Genomic DNA, 20,492 nt, shown 5'->3' with positions numbered 1-20,492 from the left:
ACAGATTTCCTCAGAATATTGTGTTTCAGTAACAGTGTAACAGTAATAACACATTTTTTCAATGTTTTAGTCAATTCTGCAGAATTCTGAAGATTTTCACCCCAAACCAGTGCACAAAATAAGAAAAAGTCCACAGATTCATGGTCTAGCCATGAGCTTCAGAAATGAAAAAACCCTCCAAACAGAGCTAAAGAGATCTCCGCCAGAATCGCCATCCACTGTGTGTTTGTCTAGGCGCTGAATTCATCTCACTCCTCTCCTCTATGCATACCAATTAAAAGCGGATGAGGCGAGAATGGGAGAAAAGGCTGCCAAAATAAAGTCAAATCCAAACACATACAAATTAACAGATGAAAAGAGTGAGAGAACAAAGAGAGCAGGGTTTGAAGAGGGGGGAGAAAAAAAAAGAAGGGATTAAGGCCCCTGGTTTACTTTCCCTCCAGCCAAATGCACCAGGGTGTGTGCACTTGTGTGTGTCCACGAAAGATGTGAGGTGCACTTCCACTAGCACAGGTGCTGAGCAGTGTACCCAGCTCATGAATTGTTTGGATAGACACCTTTACGTTAACAGAAATATATTTTGTACTTAGGGATGTAAAAAATATTGTATCGTACAATACGACGCTCACAATACAATACGTATGTATCGTTCAGTTCATAAATAACTGGTAGTGTTATTACCACTACTGCTTAAGAAGTGTTTAGACCAAGCAGTGCAACACTGAAAGCAATGAAATACAGTGCTGAGTGCTAACAGCCAAGTAGTATCCAACTGCAGAACAGAGCGGCTAGTAAAGGTAAGAACGCCAGTAAATGTGTTTACAACATGGAATCAGGGAAAAAGTAGGTTAAAAATTTAGATTGTTTTTTGCTCAAACTGATAAATAATATTGGATTATGTTAATACAGTATATTGTAAAGCCAGAGGTCAGGTTCCACTAAAAGTTTTTTCTCTCCACTAACACTGAATGGAGTTTTTTTCTTTGCCACAGTCACATTTAGCTTGCTCACTGGACATTAAGACATAATTTTCTTCAAACACGCTTTAAAACAATGTGCATTGTGAAAAGTGAATATTAAATAAAAATTATTTGAGTGTAGACAAACTAATTTTTCTCAAGAAAAAACATGAAAATTGTTTTTTTTCATAATCTGCTGATAAACGCAGTGCTGTTGATTAAGTTACTTTATTACGGACGTCTGCTTTTTGTTGCCAATGTCAGACACTGTTGTGTTACTTAAGATTTAAAATACATTTGTGTCAAATCCTTGAATAAGTATAAGCGAAATATTTATGGGCACTGTTTTTTTTGTGTTTTTTTTTAAAGAATTGTATCGTATCATGAATCTTGTGTATCGTTACATGACTAATTGTACTGTATGACAAAGGGTTGGGACATGCCTTTTTTATTGTTTTATTATATTCCTTGAGGTTCACTTATAATATTAGTAATGTTTTGTTTTCATATATTCATAAAATATTATCATTTTCCACCCACATTTTGACCCTGTGTCATAAATGCTCAGTTTTGGTGCTGCTTCTCCTTTAAGACTTGACATTAAACGCCCACTGTTATGATTTGCTCTCTGCTCTTGACTGTCCTGCCATCTCATTGCACACCCCTACTGGGTGGGGCTGTGAAAGTGATAAGGTTAAGAAGACATTGATGTGTTGTTGTGGAGGCAGTCACATTAAAATATCTACCACAGTGTAACATCACAATGAGGAGGAAGTAGAGAACGAGTCATTTTGGCAGCTTGATTTAAACAAATGCTCTTTCTGCGGTGAGGAGGAAGTTTTGAGTTCTGAAACTTACAGTATGTTTTTATAGTGAACTCTTACATGTGAAAAGATCAAGAAAATTTAATTCCTCATGTCATGACCCCTTTAAGAATTGTCTCTCTTTGAATTCATGAACTGTAAAATGAACTGAATTAGCCACACCCACAGGATGTTGAACTGTAATTACAATTGAAATGACAAGATGGATTCATTGAATTGCAATTCGAAGAAATTTAACACAGTCCTACAACAGAGGAAGTCCATTAGTTTGTAAGTTAATTTTGACTATGTTAGCACATAAACTATTACTAACTAAATACACTCACCGACCACTTTATTAGGAACACCTCTCTAATACTGGGTAGGACCCTCCTTTGCCTCCAGAATGGCCTGAATTCTTCATGGCATGGATTCAACAAGGTGCTGGAAACATTTCATTGAGATTCTGCTCCACGCTGACATGACAGCATCACGCAGTTGCTGCAGATTTGTTGGCTACACATTCATGCTGCGAATGTCCTGTTCCACCACATCCTAAAGGTGCTCTATTAGATTGAGATCTGGTGACTGTGGAGGCCACTGGAGTACAGTGAACTCATGGCCACGTTCCTGGAACCAGTTTGAGATGACGTGTGCTTTGTGGTGTGGCGTGTTATCCTGCTGGAAGTAGTCATCACAAGATGGGTAGACCGTGGTCATAAAGGAATGCACATGGTCTGCAACAATACTCAGGTAGGCTGTGGCATTTAAACGATGCTCAATTGGTATTAAGGTGCCTAATGTGTGCCAAGAACATTAAGAACATTCCCCACCCCATTAAACCACCACCTCCAGCCTGAACCGTTAACACAAGGCAGGATGGATCCATGGATTCATGTTGTTTACACCACATTCTGACACTCCCATCTGCATGTCGCAGCAGAAATCAAGATTCTTCAGACCAGTCAATGTTTTTCCAATCGTCTAGTGTCCAGCCTGTGCCCACTGCAACCTCAGTTTCCCGTTCTTAGCTGACAGTTGAGGTATCTGGAGAGAGAGCATCTTCTGCTGCTGTAGCCCAACTGCCTCAATGTTCGATGTGTTGTATGGTATGTTCAGAAAGGCTTTTCTGCATAGCACTGTTGTAACGTGTGGTTATTTGGGTTACTGTCACCTTCCTGTCAGCTTGGACCAGTCTGGCTATTCTACTCTGACCTCTGTCATTCACAAGCCGTATTCGCCAACAGAACTGCCGCTCGCTGGATGTTTTTCGTTTTTCGAACCATTCTCTGTACACTTTAGAGACTTTTGTGTATGAAAATCCCAGGAGATCAGCAGTTACAGAAACACTCAAACCAGCCCATCTAGCACCATCAATCATGCCACGGTCAAAATCACTGAGATCACATTTCTTCCCCATTCTGATGGTTGATGTGAACATTAACAGAAGCTCCTGACCCATATCTGCATGATTTTATACATTGCACTGCTGCCACATGATTGGCTGATCGTATGAATAAGTAGGTGTACAGGTGTACCTAATAATGTGGTCGGTGAGTGTATTTGTTCCTTGATTTGATGAACAATTATTTTTTTAAAGGAATAGTTCACCACAAAATTAAAATTCTGTTATCATTTACTGTCATGACACTTGTATGCCTTCAGAAGACATGGAATATGATGCACAAGTTGTATGGACTATTTTTTTGATACTTTTGGTATCATAAAAGCTTCAAAATGAGTCACTAACCACTTCAATTGCATGGATATCATAGAATGCAATATTGTTTGAAATTCTTTCTTTATGTTCCAAGGAAAGAAAGTCTTATGGGGTTGGAACAACATGAGAGTGAGTAAATGATGACAGAATTTAGATTTTTCAGTGAACTATTAACTGATTAGACATATGTCTCTAAACTCAGATAACTTTATAAAAAATAAACAATGTCATCAAAATGTAAATGTTTCGATTATTTGATATACGTATTGAGTAAATAAGCATTCTGTGGAATGAGGTGGTGGCACTTCTTAAGCCATCTGATGTCTCTGGAAATAATTAGAATTACAAGTCTGTCTCCTGTTTGCTGCTTTAATTCAAACTGAATTGGAATTTAAAAGGCATTTTCAAATAAATTCTGAATCTCACAAAACCTTGGAATGACATGGGGTAGCACTGTCTCACCTCCAGGATTTTGGGGTTGCCCTGTCGGCCAAGGGTGCCTAGGATGAGGCCCCATCTCTGGGCGGAGCGGGCCCTCTCTATGGCCTGCAGTCTGGTGGCCCTCATGGACTCATGGTCATAATACTCTCGAGAAAACACTTTGCTGTATGGGTCATACCTGCAGATATGGAATTTGAGGGAAACAAATTTCTTTTTTTTTTTTTTACAAACAATAAGATCATTTAAAGGATTAGTTCACCCAAAAATGAAAATTCTCTCATGATTTACTTATCTTTAAGCCATCCCAGATGTGTATGATTTTCCTTCTTCAGCAGAACCGAAATTTTTAATTATCGATTTATTTTTTACACAAACATATCAATTCGGTCAGAAGACATTAATTGATCGACTAGAGTTGTGTTGATTACTTTTATGCTGCCTAAATATGCCTTTTGTACGTCAAACAGCCAGCAGCCTGATGGCACCCATTTACTTGCATTGTATGGACAAACTGAGCTGAAATCTGCTTATAAAATTCTTTATTTCAGTTCTGCTGAACTAACACTTTAATTAAATAACTGTGGCAAACACCACTAATGATAAAAAGTGTACAATGGCACACTGATTTACCTGTATGCAGGTATCTCTGGGTTGGCAATCATGATGGATTCCAAGTGAAACCTTCCATCCCCAAGATATCTATAGACACAAACACAACTATCTGAGAGAGAGAAAGAGAGAGAGAGAGAAAGAGAGAGTGGGTGGATGGGTAGGAGGATGGAAAAAAAATACTATGGACAACTCTATTCTCTCTCTGGGATTTGTTTAAAACAATATCATGACTGATTTCAGGCAAACAGGGTCTCGGATTAGAGGCCAGAGCAGCACCCTAACATTCAGAAAGCAAACAGGGTGAGACCTACTCACTCTGAAGTCACGGCAACATTAACACAAACAGCCATAAGGTGAGTCATGTTCATGGAGGCTGACTGGCTATCATCCAGATCCTCCACAAGTAAACCTATGTGATATGATTAGGTCATGACAGAATTCAACACAAAATGTGGGGGAAAATATATATTTCAAAGTATCGCAATATTTTACTTTACGTTACCGTAACGACAAGAACCAATATTTTCAGTAAAAAAACTGAGACATAAACTGCTTCTATTCGACCAAAACACAAAGTCAGAATGAGATAAGAATATTAGAGGCCGCAAGACGAAGCACAATAAATAGAACAAAATGCTGTTTTTTGGTGGTCAAAGACATGCATCTAGCATGTGTTCAGATAAAAAAAAAAAAGACAAAACACTGCAGATGTGCGCAAAAAAGTGACTGAACGCGTCTTGCTAGCTGCAGCACAAAGAATGGAACGCAAGTGTCTACAAACGAGATGTGTTTTTAAAAGTTCTTTTAACTTGACACAGCATCAAACCTGGCACTCCAGCACGAGACACAGAAAAAACAGAGACTGCACAAAGGTCGAACGTCCATCTAGTACATGGTTACATAGAAAAACAACAAGAAGACACCACAAACAGATGTGAAAATGCATTCTGTGAAAACAGCACTGAAGTCTATACCTTGTTTCACTTGTAAAGTTGTCAGATCCTCTGTGCAGCTAGACTGCAAAGGTTTTCGTGTAATGATAAACACGGCGATACAAATACAGTATACACTTTTCCCTCACGTTGTTTTTTTGTTGTTGTTGTTGTTTTTTTTACTGACATTGACATACCTATGCTCCATGCAACTTCTATGGCACTACGATGAAGTAAAGCAGGGAGTTTAGCACTTGTTGCGCAAAGCACAGAAGCACAAAGAAGATAAATGAGAAGCAAGTGAGTAAAAGATATCTATACATGACAGTTTCGGATCACAATAAACTGAACATAAAGAATCACATTATTATAGTATCACAACTCAGACATCAATATATATATATACTATTGTATCACCAGGTCCCTGCTGACAGACTCTGATTATCCTCTGTGGTGCAGACCTGCCATAGGTAATGTAAGTATATATTAACCTGGCAAATGTGATGCATGCCTTGGGGAGCGCTGCCACAATTAGAGCAGCTAATTAAGACACATTTACGAAAAAGTACAGAACATGCTGTGGGTGGGAACCCCCTGGGCCCACCGGAGCAAAGGCTAAACCAACCATCCTTTACTCTGGCATGCACACACACAGAAATACACACTTTATATCATTCATTCTGCTTTGCTCTTCAAACACACTGGCTGTGTCCAAAACTAAAGGATGCTGCCATGCTGCCTAATCAGTCAATGACTTAACAAACAGCGTTTTTGCATGAAGGTACCTCCTAAGGAAACTAGTTTAAGACCGGCTTCCTAGGCACTGTAATTTAAAGTCTGATGAACTAGAACGAATTCAAGTGAGCTTTAAAGACAATCAAGTGAATATATACAGTAAATGACTACAATGCTTATTTCTTGGTAGAAATTTATGAAAAGTTTAAAAAGTATCTTTGCATTCCTGTAGCTCAACTGGTAGCACATGGTGCTAGCAATGCCAAGGTCAAGGGTTTGATTCCCAGGGAACACACAAATTGACAAATTATATACTTTAATCTTATTGTAAGTAGCTTTAGGTAAAAGCATCTGCCACTTGTAGATATGTAGACATACAGTATTATACTTCTTTTAACCACTCCATTAGACGCCAAATTTATTCTTTCAACCAATCACCAAACCACACTCACAGAAGTTTGGGACATCATAGGCAGTGAAGGACAAATCTATGCTGCCTTCAAAAATTTAGCAGATGAAGTCATTCTAACAGACATGATCTTACACAAACATTGAATTTTAACATACCTTGATGCCTTCCTAACATCATCTGCAACATTCTCAGGTCTCGGACACAGCCACTCACAGAAAAAAATCCCAACTTCCAACACTTCTCTCTACTTTATATGTAAGCGTAATAAAACACACCAATTTCCCTGAATTACTGTACTGTCTCTTTCAAGGGTTTCTATTAAAAAAATAGTAGTAGCAGTTATGGCTGAGGCATTAAACTCGCTGCGCTTCCCCAGCTCAGCATTTAACAGTATAACTTAAACGGTGACAAATTGATGTATTTCTTAGAGATGGCACTATTGAGAATACAATAGTGTAATGATGTATGGCATTTCTCAAATTCTTTTGAATACAAAGGGGTGAATTCACTAAACAGTAGCACCACTTTTATGCATGGTATTTCAGCGAACAAACAAAAACCTGCTGTATACATTTGCAATCCAATTTAACCATGTGCAATTGATGCTGAAATAAATCTGCATTTTGAATATTTAAATTCAAAACTCTGCTTTTTGCCCAGCACCGTTAACTATGCACTATTAACATCTACGGAAATCATGCGGTACATTTGTGTGTACGTCAAATTATGATCAAATGATGGAGAAGAGCATAATAACCTGGCATGTATCCAGACTATATATATTCAGTTGAACGTGCATTCTTGTTTTACTGTGGCAGCAACAAATGTCAATACTCAAGAGGGCGATAGAGTTACCTTCAAAATTATGTATCATTAAACCATATGTGCTATTATATATTGACTTTAACTTCAGCAATATTCTCTTCAAACTATAGCTCCACCAATACAGTAGTTGACTTGAAAGAGAAAACTCGGGCAGTTCACTCTAATGTCCGCTCCTTGTGGCGAAGCGGAGAACTTGCGTTTTGTTATGAATTGCAGTCTGAAAAGCACGTGCAAGAACACACAAAATCAAGGAGTGTCTGCATTCACATTTTTGTGTAGAATATGTTTCAGACCATAGTGAATTATCAGCAGAACGCTTTATGGTACACCCGACTCATTAAAGGGACTATGAAGGTGGTGATAATGCCAAAGACCTGTGTAATTTTTTAGTGGAAAGCTGTTATCATCTTCTCCCAGGGTCTTTTTCAGACCCCTGGCCAACATATTAATTCTTATGAGAAAGTCAGGCTCCTTGTAAGCTTTAATTAGCAGATAATTATATGGTTGCGATTTGGTTTTGCAATATAACATCACATTACTACGACCGTAGGTGTCAGAGAAAGTCACTTAGGTTGAGGGCACAGCGAAAAATGAAACTAAATGATCTATGAAAAAGGGTATTTGCATAATGTTCATTTTGGGTGTCAGTGACAGTGGCACTTGTGTGCCTGAAGTTGGCAAACGCCCTGATGAAGAGTTGACGGGTGAAAATTAAAGAACACAACGCAGACATCAATTAACTTTCTTCCTCTTTCCTCTCACACACACAAAACACTGGAATAAGAGGCAGAAAACACACATCCCTCTAGCTGAAGTCTATGTGCATACAGAATCATACAAATATCTCACAGAGCTTGCTGCTCACTTTTGCTGTATGATACAGAGAATATCACAGGCGCACATCTGCTTTGTAATGTCTCATCTTTGGGTCACAACACCTTTATACACAGCATTTGTAGTAGAGAGAATTGTTGCGCTCAAATAGGACTCGTATATCCTTAGGTGCGTGGAGCAAAAAAAGATAATATCCAAAATCCGCAACAGATGCTGTCCGCACACTAAATGAAGAGCAGGCCAAGAAGGTCTATCAAAAATATTTTTTAATTTAGACTTGCATAGTGAAAAAGTGCAAAGTGCAGTGAGTTAAAAACAGACAAGTAAGCAAACATTTCAGCCCATAGCTTTCTTCAGTACTCACCTTACAAACAACTCATCCCTTTTATAAACACATGATTACAAATTGAGACCAGCTGAGCTTGATCCAGAGGAACTCTTAAAGTTAAAGAGCTCAGTTACAGAGACTTCAACATAAAAGTACAGAAAAAAAAAAAAAAAAAAAAAAAAAACACGAGAAAACAGGCAAAATCCATATCCTCCATTCATGCCATTGGGGATTAAAGCATTCAACTCAAAAATCCAAAAAGCCTCTCTTTGTAATACTTTCCTGTCTCGATCCCATCCTCTGCTATGAGGAAGGACCCTCTAAATGCCCAGGAACTTCAAATCTGAAAGGGAATGTTTGGCAGATTCAAAGTGAAAACAGGTGTGTGATCTGATCTCCTGACAGCACTCATGTGTTCAATGATTCTAGTGTGTAATGCGTGAATGAGGAGATGGATTTTTCCTGTTTTCTCTAGAGTTTTTTTTTTTCTTTCTTCTATGTACCTTTATTTCGAAGTCTGTAATTGAGCTCTATAACTTTAAAGGTGCTATATGTAAGATTGACAACAAGCATTTGAAATGGGTACTGCAGTCCAAATTCAAAATACTGGAGAGCTGTCTGCCCCATGCGGGTTGCCAGAATGTTGACACGCAAATTAGCCAACTCACCGCTTTAAAGGATTTCTGGGCTTTAAGCTGTCTCCATCTTCCAAAGGCATCTCCAATATTTATCCTTATTTTACTACGCATCTGGTCATGGTGGTTTTTAGATGAATGGCGAGGCTTTTTAGGTCGGGTGGAATCTGTTATCTCTGATCCAGTTCGTCTGCTGGCTTCCATGGCTGCAGCACGCAGTGTTGTTTGCCTGCAAACTTGTTCAAATATGGCAACCCGGCAGTGTCGAAATACTATTGGTGAGTGGGCAGTGGGCGGGATCACACAGGCCAAAACATAAAACAGAAATTCCAGCCGGAATGGAAGCTTCAAAGTAGAATATACAGGCTGTAGCATTGTTATTGGAGAAGCCAGTATTTCAACTTAGCATGTTTCCTAATTCTCTAATGACATATTATGGTCATTTTATGATTTAGTACAGTAAAAATATTACATATAGCACCTTTAACAGTTCCTTTGGATCACACCCCGTTATCTCACATTTGCACTTGGTATGGACAAAAGTGTCCAAAGTGTTTAATTCGGACATTTATTTAAATGTTGCCTCGAGCATATGGCTGAACCCAAAATTATGTATTAATAAGTCCCCTTTCTGCTGGTCAGAGTGGATTGTGAGGGAGGTTAATACACTTGGTGACCTATATGAGAGTGGAGTGTGTTGAGATCCTTTGAAAATTTGGTTAAACATTTTGGGATTCCCAGATCTCAGTTTTTTAGGCATTTACAGCTGCGCCACCTGCTCTGTACTATTTTTCGGAGTAGCATAAACTCCCCTAAAGCAGCAGACACTCTGGGAGTGGTGATTACTGCTTTTAGAAATGGTCATGAGGCATCAGTATATTACTCCCTGCTAATTCAGAGTCTGGGGAACGGAGCTTTAACTTCTGTCAAGAGATTATGGGAGAAAGATTTCAATTTGGAGGGAGTGTGGGCTAGGATTCTAAAAAAAGTCATGTCTGCATCTAGGGATGCAAGGGTGCGCCTTATGCAATTCCAGATTTTACATCGATTCTATTGGACACCCACTAGATTGTATAGGCTTGGTCTTAAAGTCACACCCACCTGCTGGCGATGTCAATCAGAAGATGGAGACACAACCCATGTTTTTTGGTAGTGTGTTAAGATCCAATAATAGTGGGGGTTAAGTATTGATTCTGTTTGTATAGGTTTTGCTTTTCTTTGTTTAATATATGAATCAATAAAAAAATGTTAATCACAAAGAGTTCCTTTGGATCAAGCTCAGCTGGTCTCAATTTGTAATCATGTGTTTATAAAAGGGATGAGTTGTTTGAAAGGTGAGTACTGAAGAAAGCTATGGGCTGAAACGTTTGCTTACTGGTCTGTTTTTAACTCACTGATCTTTGCACTTTTTCACTATGCAAGTCTAAATTAAAAAAATATTTTTGATAGACCTTCTTGGTCTGCTCTTCATTTAGTGTGTGGACAGCATCTGATTTTACACAGCATTTGTCACACTCTTCATTAAAGACAGCATGAAACAACATTTACAAGGCCTTTAAAGGGATAGTTCACCCAAAAATGAAAAGTCAGTCTTCATTTACTCATCTTTATGATGATCGAAACATGTATGATATTGCTGAACGATTTGGACAAAAAAATTGTAATTGCGATTTAAACTGCGATATGAAAAAGTGTGATTCCTTTTGACCAAAATTAAACCATGTATTGCCCATGCTTTACTGCTGACCTGAAATACTGTTCAAGAAAGGGTTTTCACACTTGTGTCCTCTTAAAAAGAACCAAACTAAATAAATAAATAAAACATTGAAACAGAGGGGACCGCATCTGTCTGCTTTGTACTTTTTTTATCCAATTTGTAAAAGGGTCAGCACACATTTCATCATAATATTTTTGAAACCCAGTCAATTTGAATTTTATTATTGCAATATAATAAAATTGTTAAGAATTTATTAAATAAATCTTTTATATTACAAATAATTTATAAATAATAATAATAATTATTATTATTATTATAATGTATTATTATTCAGTAGTAATTTATTTCTTTAATAATTTCTTAACTTGCTTGTGGCATTGCTATGCAGTCCAGTTAAACCCTTAAGTCTTTATTTTGGCAGAAGCTTTTATTTTGAAAACTGAAAGAATGGAAGTTTCTGATGTTTGTAGTTAAGTTGACAACAGCCTTTTAATCCAGTGAAATGCTTTCATCTACCTTGCTGATCACAAAAAAACGCTGTCATGGGGTTATTTTAAATGTGAAAATGTAAATTTACACAACTGTTCATTTAAAGTAATACTGAGGTGCTTTAAATATTGTTAGCACACCGAACCGAAGTCAGAGCACATCAGTCACTCAGGGCATCAGATACATAGAATTTGTGTGTATCGAGCACAAAACCGCTCTCGCAATTTTATAATCACACTGGGTCATAACGCGATTTTGATTAATTGTTCAGCCCTAATGTATTACTTTCTTCAGGCAAAACAAAAGAAGAGATTTTAGGCAGAATGGCAGGAAATGACAGCCTCAGTCACCATAAACTTTCATTGTATAGAAAAAAAGATGCATTAACAGTGAATCTCCTTTGTGATTCCTTTTGTGGAAAGAAAGTTATACAGGTTCGGAACAACATGAGAGTGAGTGAATGATGACAAAACTTTATGTTTTTGGGTGAACTATTGCAATGACTTCTGCAATGTGATATATTTCCAAGTAAAACAAAATATTCAGTAGGAAATACAATACCAGTCAAAAGATTGGACACCTACTATTGTTACTATTTCCACACTTTAGACTAATAGTGAAGTCATCAAAACTATGACATTCGTGTTGGCCTTTCCTTCGCCTTTTTTTTCTTTTTCTCCTGTCTCCTCCCAGGTCGAGGAAAGCGGGGGTGACCTGCCGGCAGCCGGGGCGCAAGGCACGGCCCCCACCCCGGAGAGGGGGTGGGGGGGGATGTACATCATGCCGGGGGCTCCCCGGCCTGAGGCAACGCAGGGAGGAGTGTAGTGCGGAGGAGTGTGGAGGAGGGCGGTGCCGAGCGGAATGACGGACGCCCGGACCCCAATCAGCCTGATGAGGCGAGCAAGGGTTAAAGGCGACCGAAGACGGCAGCTCGAGAGAGAGAGCAGCTGCCCTGTGTGTGGTTATGTTTGTGTGTCTTTTTATTTAATGAAATATTATTTATATTTTTAAGCCGGTTCTCGTCTCCTCCTTTCCCTTGTACCCCCTTTACAATGACATAAGACAAATTTAAGTATGGGAATAATGTAGTGAAAATCCTATATTTTAGCTTCTTCAAAGTAGCCATACTTTGTCTAGGTTAAAGTTCTACACACTTTGGGAGTCTCTCAACAAACTTCATGTGCCACCTGGAATTCTCAAAATTAAAGGAGATTCCATATATGATGAGCACTTGTTCGCTGGTTTCCTTCACTCTCTGATTCAGCTCATCCATTTGAATTCATACATTCGTACATACGCACAGTTTATACTATTTATCTACAAAACAATGTAGGAGAGATATATCATTTTTAATGACTGTGAACATAAATTCAAGTCAAATGTGTCCAAACTTATGACTGGTAGCAAAATGTAAGTTGGAGACTTGATGTTATCCACCTGGATTTGATTGGATCTTGAAAAGTAGCCTATAATATTATTGGTTAGTATTATTTTTCCCCTTTTAAGGGATTTTTTTCTGACACAGAAATACACTCTAGATGGCCTGAAATCCTTTTTCTTACATGATGGCGTTGACGTGTTTCTCCAGATGAGGTGAGGTGCACCCAAGGATCTCCCCAGGAGAGAGTGGCCGACACTGAGGCACCAATACCTCATAATCCGGCCTCAACTCTGCACTGGCTGCCTGGAGGGAGAGGAAAAGAGGATGGAAAGAGAAGATGAGACCAAAGGAAAGGAACAGTCATCCAGCATATCTCCAAACACATACAGGCATTCCTCTTACACAAAGAGGAAAAGAGCGAATCGCTGCCAAATAATTAAGGCAAGAAATCTGCAGTAACGAGACGGGGGTGGGACATTACAGTTAAGCAGCTCTTTTTGAGGAGCGCAGGGAATAACAGACACACATTCACACACTCCTCTGACCTCCAGCACCCACCCAGAACACCCAGCAAAGGCCCATATACATGACACACCCAGGCCGTGCCACCTACAGAAATAATAAGGGCCATTATTACACAAGGAAAGTTAATTTTATAGAGAGGAAGAGACAGAAAAGGAAAGAAAGGATATATCACACTTATGTAAGGTGGAGTACTGAGTGAGACTTCTGATTCTTCAGAGATAATTCCTCCTCCTTTTGCATTTCAAAATAACCTTAACAGCATTGCACACCCACATTCACAAACACACATTATGGATGCGAACACACACACGGATGGCCTTATATAGTGTTCGAGACCTTGCAGCAGGAAGATAAATTATATATATATATATATATATATATATATATATATATATATATATATATATATATATATATATATATATATATATATTTAGAGAGAGAGAGAAAGAGAGATTCCATCAACAAAGCAGAGAACATATTTAACTGCAGGGAACAGTTATGTTTAAGTAAGCAACAGGGGTGGAAGTTCACCTGCAAAGCGGCGACAAACTGGATGGTGCTGACGAGGGCGAGCGAGTGGCCGGGGGGGAAATTGAACTTGAGCGTGTCCAGGAAGTGGGCAGTGTCAATCTGAATGTCCACAAACACATAAAGCATCTTGATGCCCTCAGTGGAATCTATGGGGACTAAAGAAACAAACAAAATGAACAACATACTTTCTAAAACACACTTTACTCAATGCACTTTCAAATCATCATACCCACAAATTTAAAGGAATAGTTGCACTCATGAACGTGTAATTGATTTGAGTAGTTTTCACTAAAAATTACATGTTGTTTCTTACCGGAACCCATTGTATAAAGCGGAAAGGGCGTAAGGAGTGTTTGGGAAACCTGTTATTTTGCCTTTAAAGCTGAAGTGTGTAATTTACTGCATCACTAGCATAACCAAAAGCAATGCAGAAAAAAATGGTTTTAAAAAAGCTTTCCCAAACACTTCCATCAAATTACAACAGCTTCATAAATTTTTTATAGATTTATAGATTTTTATAGATTTTTTTTATAGAAACTGCAAAAACAAGGAAAATGTAAGAAATGTAATTTAAAGTCTGAAAACTTTGTGTTAGTCAGCCCATATCAAATCTGAGGATGACAATAACTGATGAAAAAAGAAGACAGTATGATTATTAATAATGCCATTCATTTCACACCCCATTTAAAAGGACGGCAGAGCTGAAAAAGGGGGCGGGGTCACTCTCCACCCATCTACATTATCATATACTGCTGATGGTCATAATTGCTGCTCTTATTTTTGCATTCTCTTTAAAGCTCCTGCTCTAATGGCCATTTCACTGCTATTAGGCAAATGCCACAGTTAGAGTAGTTTTTTTTAAAACATGGAGCCCATTTAACTATGAAAGTATAGGACGTGAACAGACGAATACAGTAAGAGAAGGCAAATTTATCTCTCAAACCGAAAAATGATCCCAGGCTTCCCAAGCTGCATACATGTCAAGATGTCTGTGAAAGAGTGCACAAATTCTGGAAAGCATGGCAAATTTTTAATTGTATACAAACATCTGCTAAACCAGTGGTTCTTAACTGGTGGGTCACAGGTCTGTTCTGAGAGGGTTGTGGAGAGCAGAGGAAAAACAATGCTAAAGGCAAACAATAATATGCAACTAACCATATAATCGTGAATACCAAAACAAAAAGGCTAATCAAATTATAAAAAGTATCTTTTGTGGTTGACATCAAAGGCTGTGTGTCCAATTACTCTCTGCAGAATTTTTTATGTAAATTCATCTGCACTTGGTAAAAACTAGTCAAATTAGGTAGATGTCAACATGGACAGGTTGCGTGACACTGTCTGATTCTCAAAAACCATGAACAAATTACAAAAAGTAAAAAGAAAATAAGATAGACTAGATTAAATGTGGATTATGAGTAGAGGTAGACCAATATATCGGTTTTACTGATTAATCAGTGCCGATAGTTGCTTTAGGGAACTATTGGTTATCTGCAAAAATCTATGTTGATAGTTGTCGATAGTTTGAAAAAAAAAAAAAATTATTATCCCTCCGTGTGGTTATGTGGGCGTGACCGGGCAACATCTGTGGAGAGCGAGGCTGGGAAAGGAAAAACGGTAAGGATTAACTCCTGTGGGAAATCACCTCTAACAGCTGTTTTGTGTTGCAGTGAGAGCTGGAGGGGGATAAAAGGGCAGTCAAAACTGCCGGAGGGGAGAGAGAGAGACGCACGCAGCAGTGATCATGTGTGCCATTATTTATGTTATGCTGAAAAGCAAATGTTGGCGGTTCACTTAGGGCAGGAAAAAACACTAAACCGTCTGATGGCCCATTTTGTTTGGCCAGGCATTCGCGGGGATGTTTGCAGGTGGTGTGTGGCATGCCGTGAATGTCAGCCTGTGAATCCGGTGGCCACTCCAAAAGCGCCATTGCGCCCCCTTCCATTGATCCAGGTCCCCTATGCAACGCGATATCCGGAAGCAGTGCGCAACATCTCAGCACGAAGTGTTGAGGAGGCAACTCTTCAGAATTATCTGTGGGTGGGGATTCCGAAAGAAATTATCACTGATCAGGGCACTATGTTTATGTCACGTACACTACGCAAACTGTATTAATTATTGGGGACTAAATCGATTCAGATCAGTGTTTACCACCCCCAAACGGACGGCTTGGTCGAACGATTTAATCAGACCCTAAAGAACATGATTCGTAAGTTTGTGCAAGAAGGGGATCGAAATTGGAACAAGTGGCTCGAACCCCTATTATTTGCAGAACGAGAGGTCCCGCAAGCCTCCACGGGGTTCTCCCCATTTGAATTATTATATGGGCATCGACCACGCAGCGTGCTCAACGTCCTACAAGAAAATTGGGAGGAGGGACTTTCAAACAGTAAAAACGAAATTCAATACGTTCCGGACCTGAGAGCAAAACTCCACACACTGAGACAATTACAGTCGCAATCAAAATTATTCAACCCCCACAAGACAGTAAGGATTTACAAAGGTAAGCTTTTCTGATGACCCAGAATTTTTAAACTTTACATCTATATCAGTTGAGTGACACATTCAAAGTCATAGTGTGAATATATAACCTAATATTTGTAAATAGCAGGATTTTTATGTAAATACAGCCATGTCATAATTATTCAACACCTATTGCATGTAACTGTTTCTTAAATATGTAAGGCTACACAAGTAATTGTTTTAAAACAAAATTAAGTCATCAATCCGCAATGGCACTTATTTAAGTTTTAAAATATAAGTTTTAAGGCACTTCAATTTCTAATAGACAAACTGGCAGCACCATTCATACATTTTTTTAAATATGGTACAACAACAACCTTCTTGGGGTGTGGAAGAAAGCAAAACTTCACGAAGGGAAATGTTGACTTGAATATTCAAGAAGTAATTAGGAAAGACCTGTGGAGTCCTGGAAGAAGGTTTTATAGATGTATGACACTAAACTAAAAATGAGTTTTAGACCCATGGGTCAGCAGTACGTCTGGAGTAAGATGACAAGGTGATGACAGGAACGACACCATCCCCACAGTCCTGTTATGGGGGTGTTTTGCAGCTGCAGGAAACAGCTATCCTGACTATGTGACTGACACCATGGATTATTTCAGGTATCAGGCCATTTTGGCATAAAAAATGTGATGCCTTCAGTGTGTAAACTGAAGCTCGGTGATCACTGGACTTTCCAGCAAGACAATAACACCAAGGATACATCCAAGTTGTTCAAAATCTGGTTCAGGGATAGGTTGTGGAATGTCCTTAAATGGCTCTTTCAGTCCATCATTAAAATCCCATTGCAAACCTTTGTTGGGATTTCAAGGAAGCAGTGGCAGCACAGAAACCAAGAATGTCAATGAGCTGGAAGCTTTTGCTCATGAGAAATGTGTAAAAATTCTAATAGAGAGGTGTCCGAAGCCTGAGAACACTTACCTGAAACATTTATTTGTTGTTATTAAGGATAAAGGATGCTCCACAAATGATTGAATTTGGGGGCTGAATATTTTTGACATGACATTTGTGGAGAGAATTAGTTATTTTTTATTTTAAAATTTGGGTAAACTGAACTCTTTGTTCTCAAAATCACTCAAATGTGTATTAAAAACTTACTTTGACTTTTTACTGAGGTTTTAGTTGATGTGTTTTAATTCACATCACCAGAATGTATTGCTGGTCAGGGGGGCTGAATAATTTTGATTGCAACTGTAACACATCAGAATTTGCTCCAGGCTCATGAACACCAAAGCTGGCTTTACACAGGGAGATAAATTCCTTGTATTGCTTCAGACCGGAGGTGAACTTAAAAGCCACCGATCGAGTCACCCCGGTCACTTGCAGAGACCACCTCTCACCATCACAAATCAAGGAGGTTGCCACACTCCGATGTGTTCTCACCTCTTCCCAGCCATATGAATCTCATAAAGCACCATATCGAGACGACCCCTGGGGTAGTGCTATGTAGTCGTCCCTACCGATTACCCGAGCACAAAAAAAAAAGTGGTTCGGGAAAAATTAAAGGCCATGCTGGCTATCGGGTAATAGAAGTATCCCACAGTGACTGGGCCAGCCCGGTGGTTTTGGTTCCTAAGAGCGACGGGACAGTCCAGTTCTGTGTGGATTATAGAAAAGTAAATGCGGTTTCTAAATTTGATGCATACTCGATGCCTCGGATTGATGAGCTGCTCGATCGGTTAGGCGAGGCTCACTTTATTTAACACTGGATTTAACTAAGGGATATTGGCAGATCCCCTTAACTCCCAAGTCCCATGAATAGATGGCATTTTCCACACCGTTCGGATTACACCAATTCGTGACACTTCCGTTCGGTTTGTTCGGGGCCCCGGCTACGTTTCAGCGGCTCATGGACAGAATCCTCAGACCGCACGCTGCTTACACCACTGCCTATCTAGATGACGTCATCATTTTCAGTAATGATTGGTAGCGGCACCTGCGGCTTCTAAGGGCTGTCCTGAGGTGGTTGAGATGGGCGGGACTCACGGCAAACCCAAAGTGTGCAATTGGGTGGGTGGAAGTATGGAATCTGGGCTTCCATTTGGGTCACGGGCTGGTAGGGCCCAAACTGATAAAACCACAGCGATTGCAGCCTGCTCAAGACCAAAAAGGAGGTGAATAGCATTCTGAGATATCAGTCTTCTCACCACAGTTGTACAGAGCAGTTATCTGAATTACCGTAGACTTTGTCAGTTCGAACCAGTCTGATCATTCTCTGCTGACCTCTCTCATCAACAAGGCGTTTCCATCCGCAGAACTGCCCCTCACTGGATGTTTTTTGTTTTTGGCACCATTCAGAGTAGATTCTAGAGACTGTCATGCATGAAAATCCCAGGAGATCAGCAGTTACAGAAATACTCAAACCAGCCCATCTGGTACCAACAATCATCCATGCGATTATCTAATCAGCCAATCGTGTGGCAGCAGTGCAGTGTATAAAATCACGCAGATATGGGTCAGGAGCTTCAGTTCATGTTCACATCAACCATCAAAATGTGGAAAAATGTACATGCACATATCTCAGTAATTTGGAGCGTGGCATGCTTGTTGGTGCCACGTGGTAAGTATAAAATCAATATATTTAAAGTACATTGCAAAATATTCAGATATATATAAATATATTTGAGAGTGTTGGAAGACCGACTCAGTTGCGTCAATCTCAGTGTCTTGGAAGTGGGCGGTCACTGCTGTGGTCTGTTAGCCACTATTTTCTCTATTATTGGTGGATCGTTTCTCTTTACGATTATGTAGTGTAGTTCTTCACCAAGAATTCCACGAACAACCTTGGAGCTCACGATAGTTTTGTCTTGAAAATGCACACACTGAATAGATGTCTTTGGGATGCATGTGTTTTTCATGGTATAGAGATGGGAAAGCCAGGAGTGGGTGACGGGAAAACATTGGGAGCGTTTGGAACTTCAATCCATAATCACAAACAGAGGAAGATCCGAAAAGGGCACAGAATAGGAATAGTAGGAGCCCTGTGCTTTCGATTTGTTAGTGGAGGAGGTGATGTACACGGTAGGGGGAGATGGAGGGAGGAGAGACAAAGAGAGAGAGAGAGAGAGAGAGAGAGAGAGAGAGAGAGAGAGAGAGTGAGAGAGAGAGAGATTTCATTGGCTGTGGCACTAAAGTTTTGTTAAGTGTTTAAGTGGGTCAGTGTCAGAATGAGCACATATGCAGAGAGGGTTATTTTTACACACGTATGACATAAACACACTTGTGGTGGCAGCCTCTTTCCGCAGGTGCTAAAAAACAAAAGAAAAAATGGGGAGGGGCCGGGGGGAGTTAAGTGGTATCGACCCATTTCTCTTATCCAATTAGCACGACAGACTGAGAGCACTTACTCACTGCAATTACAGCTTTGTCAATAAGAGTCGTGGATTCAGTCACCGTCTCCAGCAACTCATCTCCTTTCCTCTCTCCTTCTTGCACTCACACATATACACACACCACTCTCTGAGTTAAATTCTATGCAGATATGATTGAGGAGCTTCATAAAGTCTGCGAAAATGAAAGACTGCTTACATCTGAAAAAGAAGGGGGAGGCAGAGCTCGACATTGATTTTCCAGGTACTTGTTTTTTAGACAGATGAAACTGATGGCTTACATTCTTCCTAGAACCACTATTAGTATTAGGATTATTATTACATTTAATATTGCTTTCAAATGCACTTGGTATGGTTACTAACTGAATACAATCATAATATAGTCCTGATTTCAATTTTCCAGGAGCATTAAACTTCCAAGCCTTCTTGGACTGAAGAAAGACCTTGTCGAGCCCTGGGGGAAGGGTTAAAGCAAAAGTGAGAGTATGAGAAAGAGAGAGAGAGAGAGAGGACGATTGAGAGAGGGCAAGAGTGTGTGTCCTGGTTGTCAGGTAGAGTTTCTTTAATCTTATACTGGCGTTTGAGGACCTTATTGACTTTTATTTCCACATCTTGCAGCACATGGAGGTGTCAGCCATGCAGAACAGCTTACACAACATGTGTCATACAGCACACACACACACACACACACACACACACACACACACACGTGTAAGCTACATCACTGCTTGAAGGCACAGCACAGCACAACAAACATATTG

At 39.5% G+C, this 20,492-nt stretch overlaps 1 protein-coding gene across 2 annotated transcripts in view; it reads right to left on the bottom strand.

The window, feature by feature from the left end:
• Positions 1 to 20,492, bottom strand: part of LOC127430280 (2-(3-amino-3-carboxypropyl)histidine synthase subunit 1-like) — a 106,307-nt gene that overhangs the window by 19,645 nt on the left and 66,170 nt on the right. For both annotated transcript variants that reach the window (XM_051679983.1, XM_051679984.1), the window contains 4 exons: positions 13,883 to 14,037; positions 13,005 to 13,126; positions 4,554 to 4,622; positions 3,945 to 4,101 (listed from right to left, as the gene is read on the bottom strand). In XM_051679983.1, coding sequence (XP_051535943.1) covers positions 3,945 to 4,101; positions 4,554 to 4,622; positions 13,005 to 13,126; positions 13,883 to 14,037 — 503 coding nt within the window. The remainder of the gene's footprint in view (positions 1 to 3,944; positions 4,102 to 4,553; positions 4,623 to 13,004; positions 13,127 to 13,882; positions 14,038 to 20,492) is intronic.

The sequence above is a fragment of the Myxocyprinus asiaticus genome, chromosome 39, assembly GCF_019703515.2.
Source record: "Myxocyprinus asiaticus isolate MX2 ecotype Aquarium Trade chromosome 39, UBuf_Myxa_2, whole genome shotgun sequence".
Taxonomy (NCBI): Eukaryota; Metazoa; Chordata; class Actinopteri; order Cypriniformes; family Catostomidae; genus Myxocyprinus; species Myxocyprinus asiaticus.
This window is presented reverse-complemented; position numbering and strand designations above follow the sequence as displayed.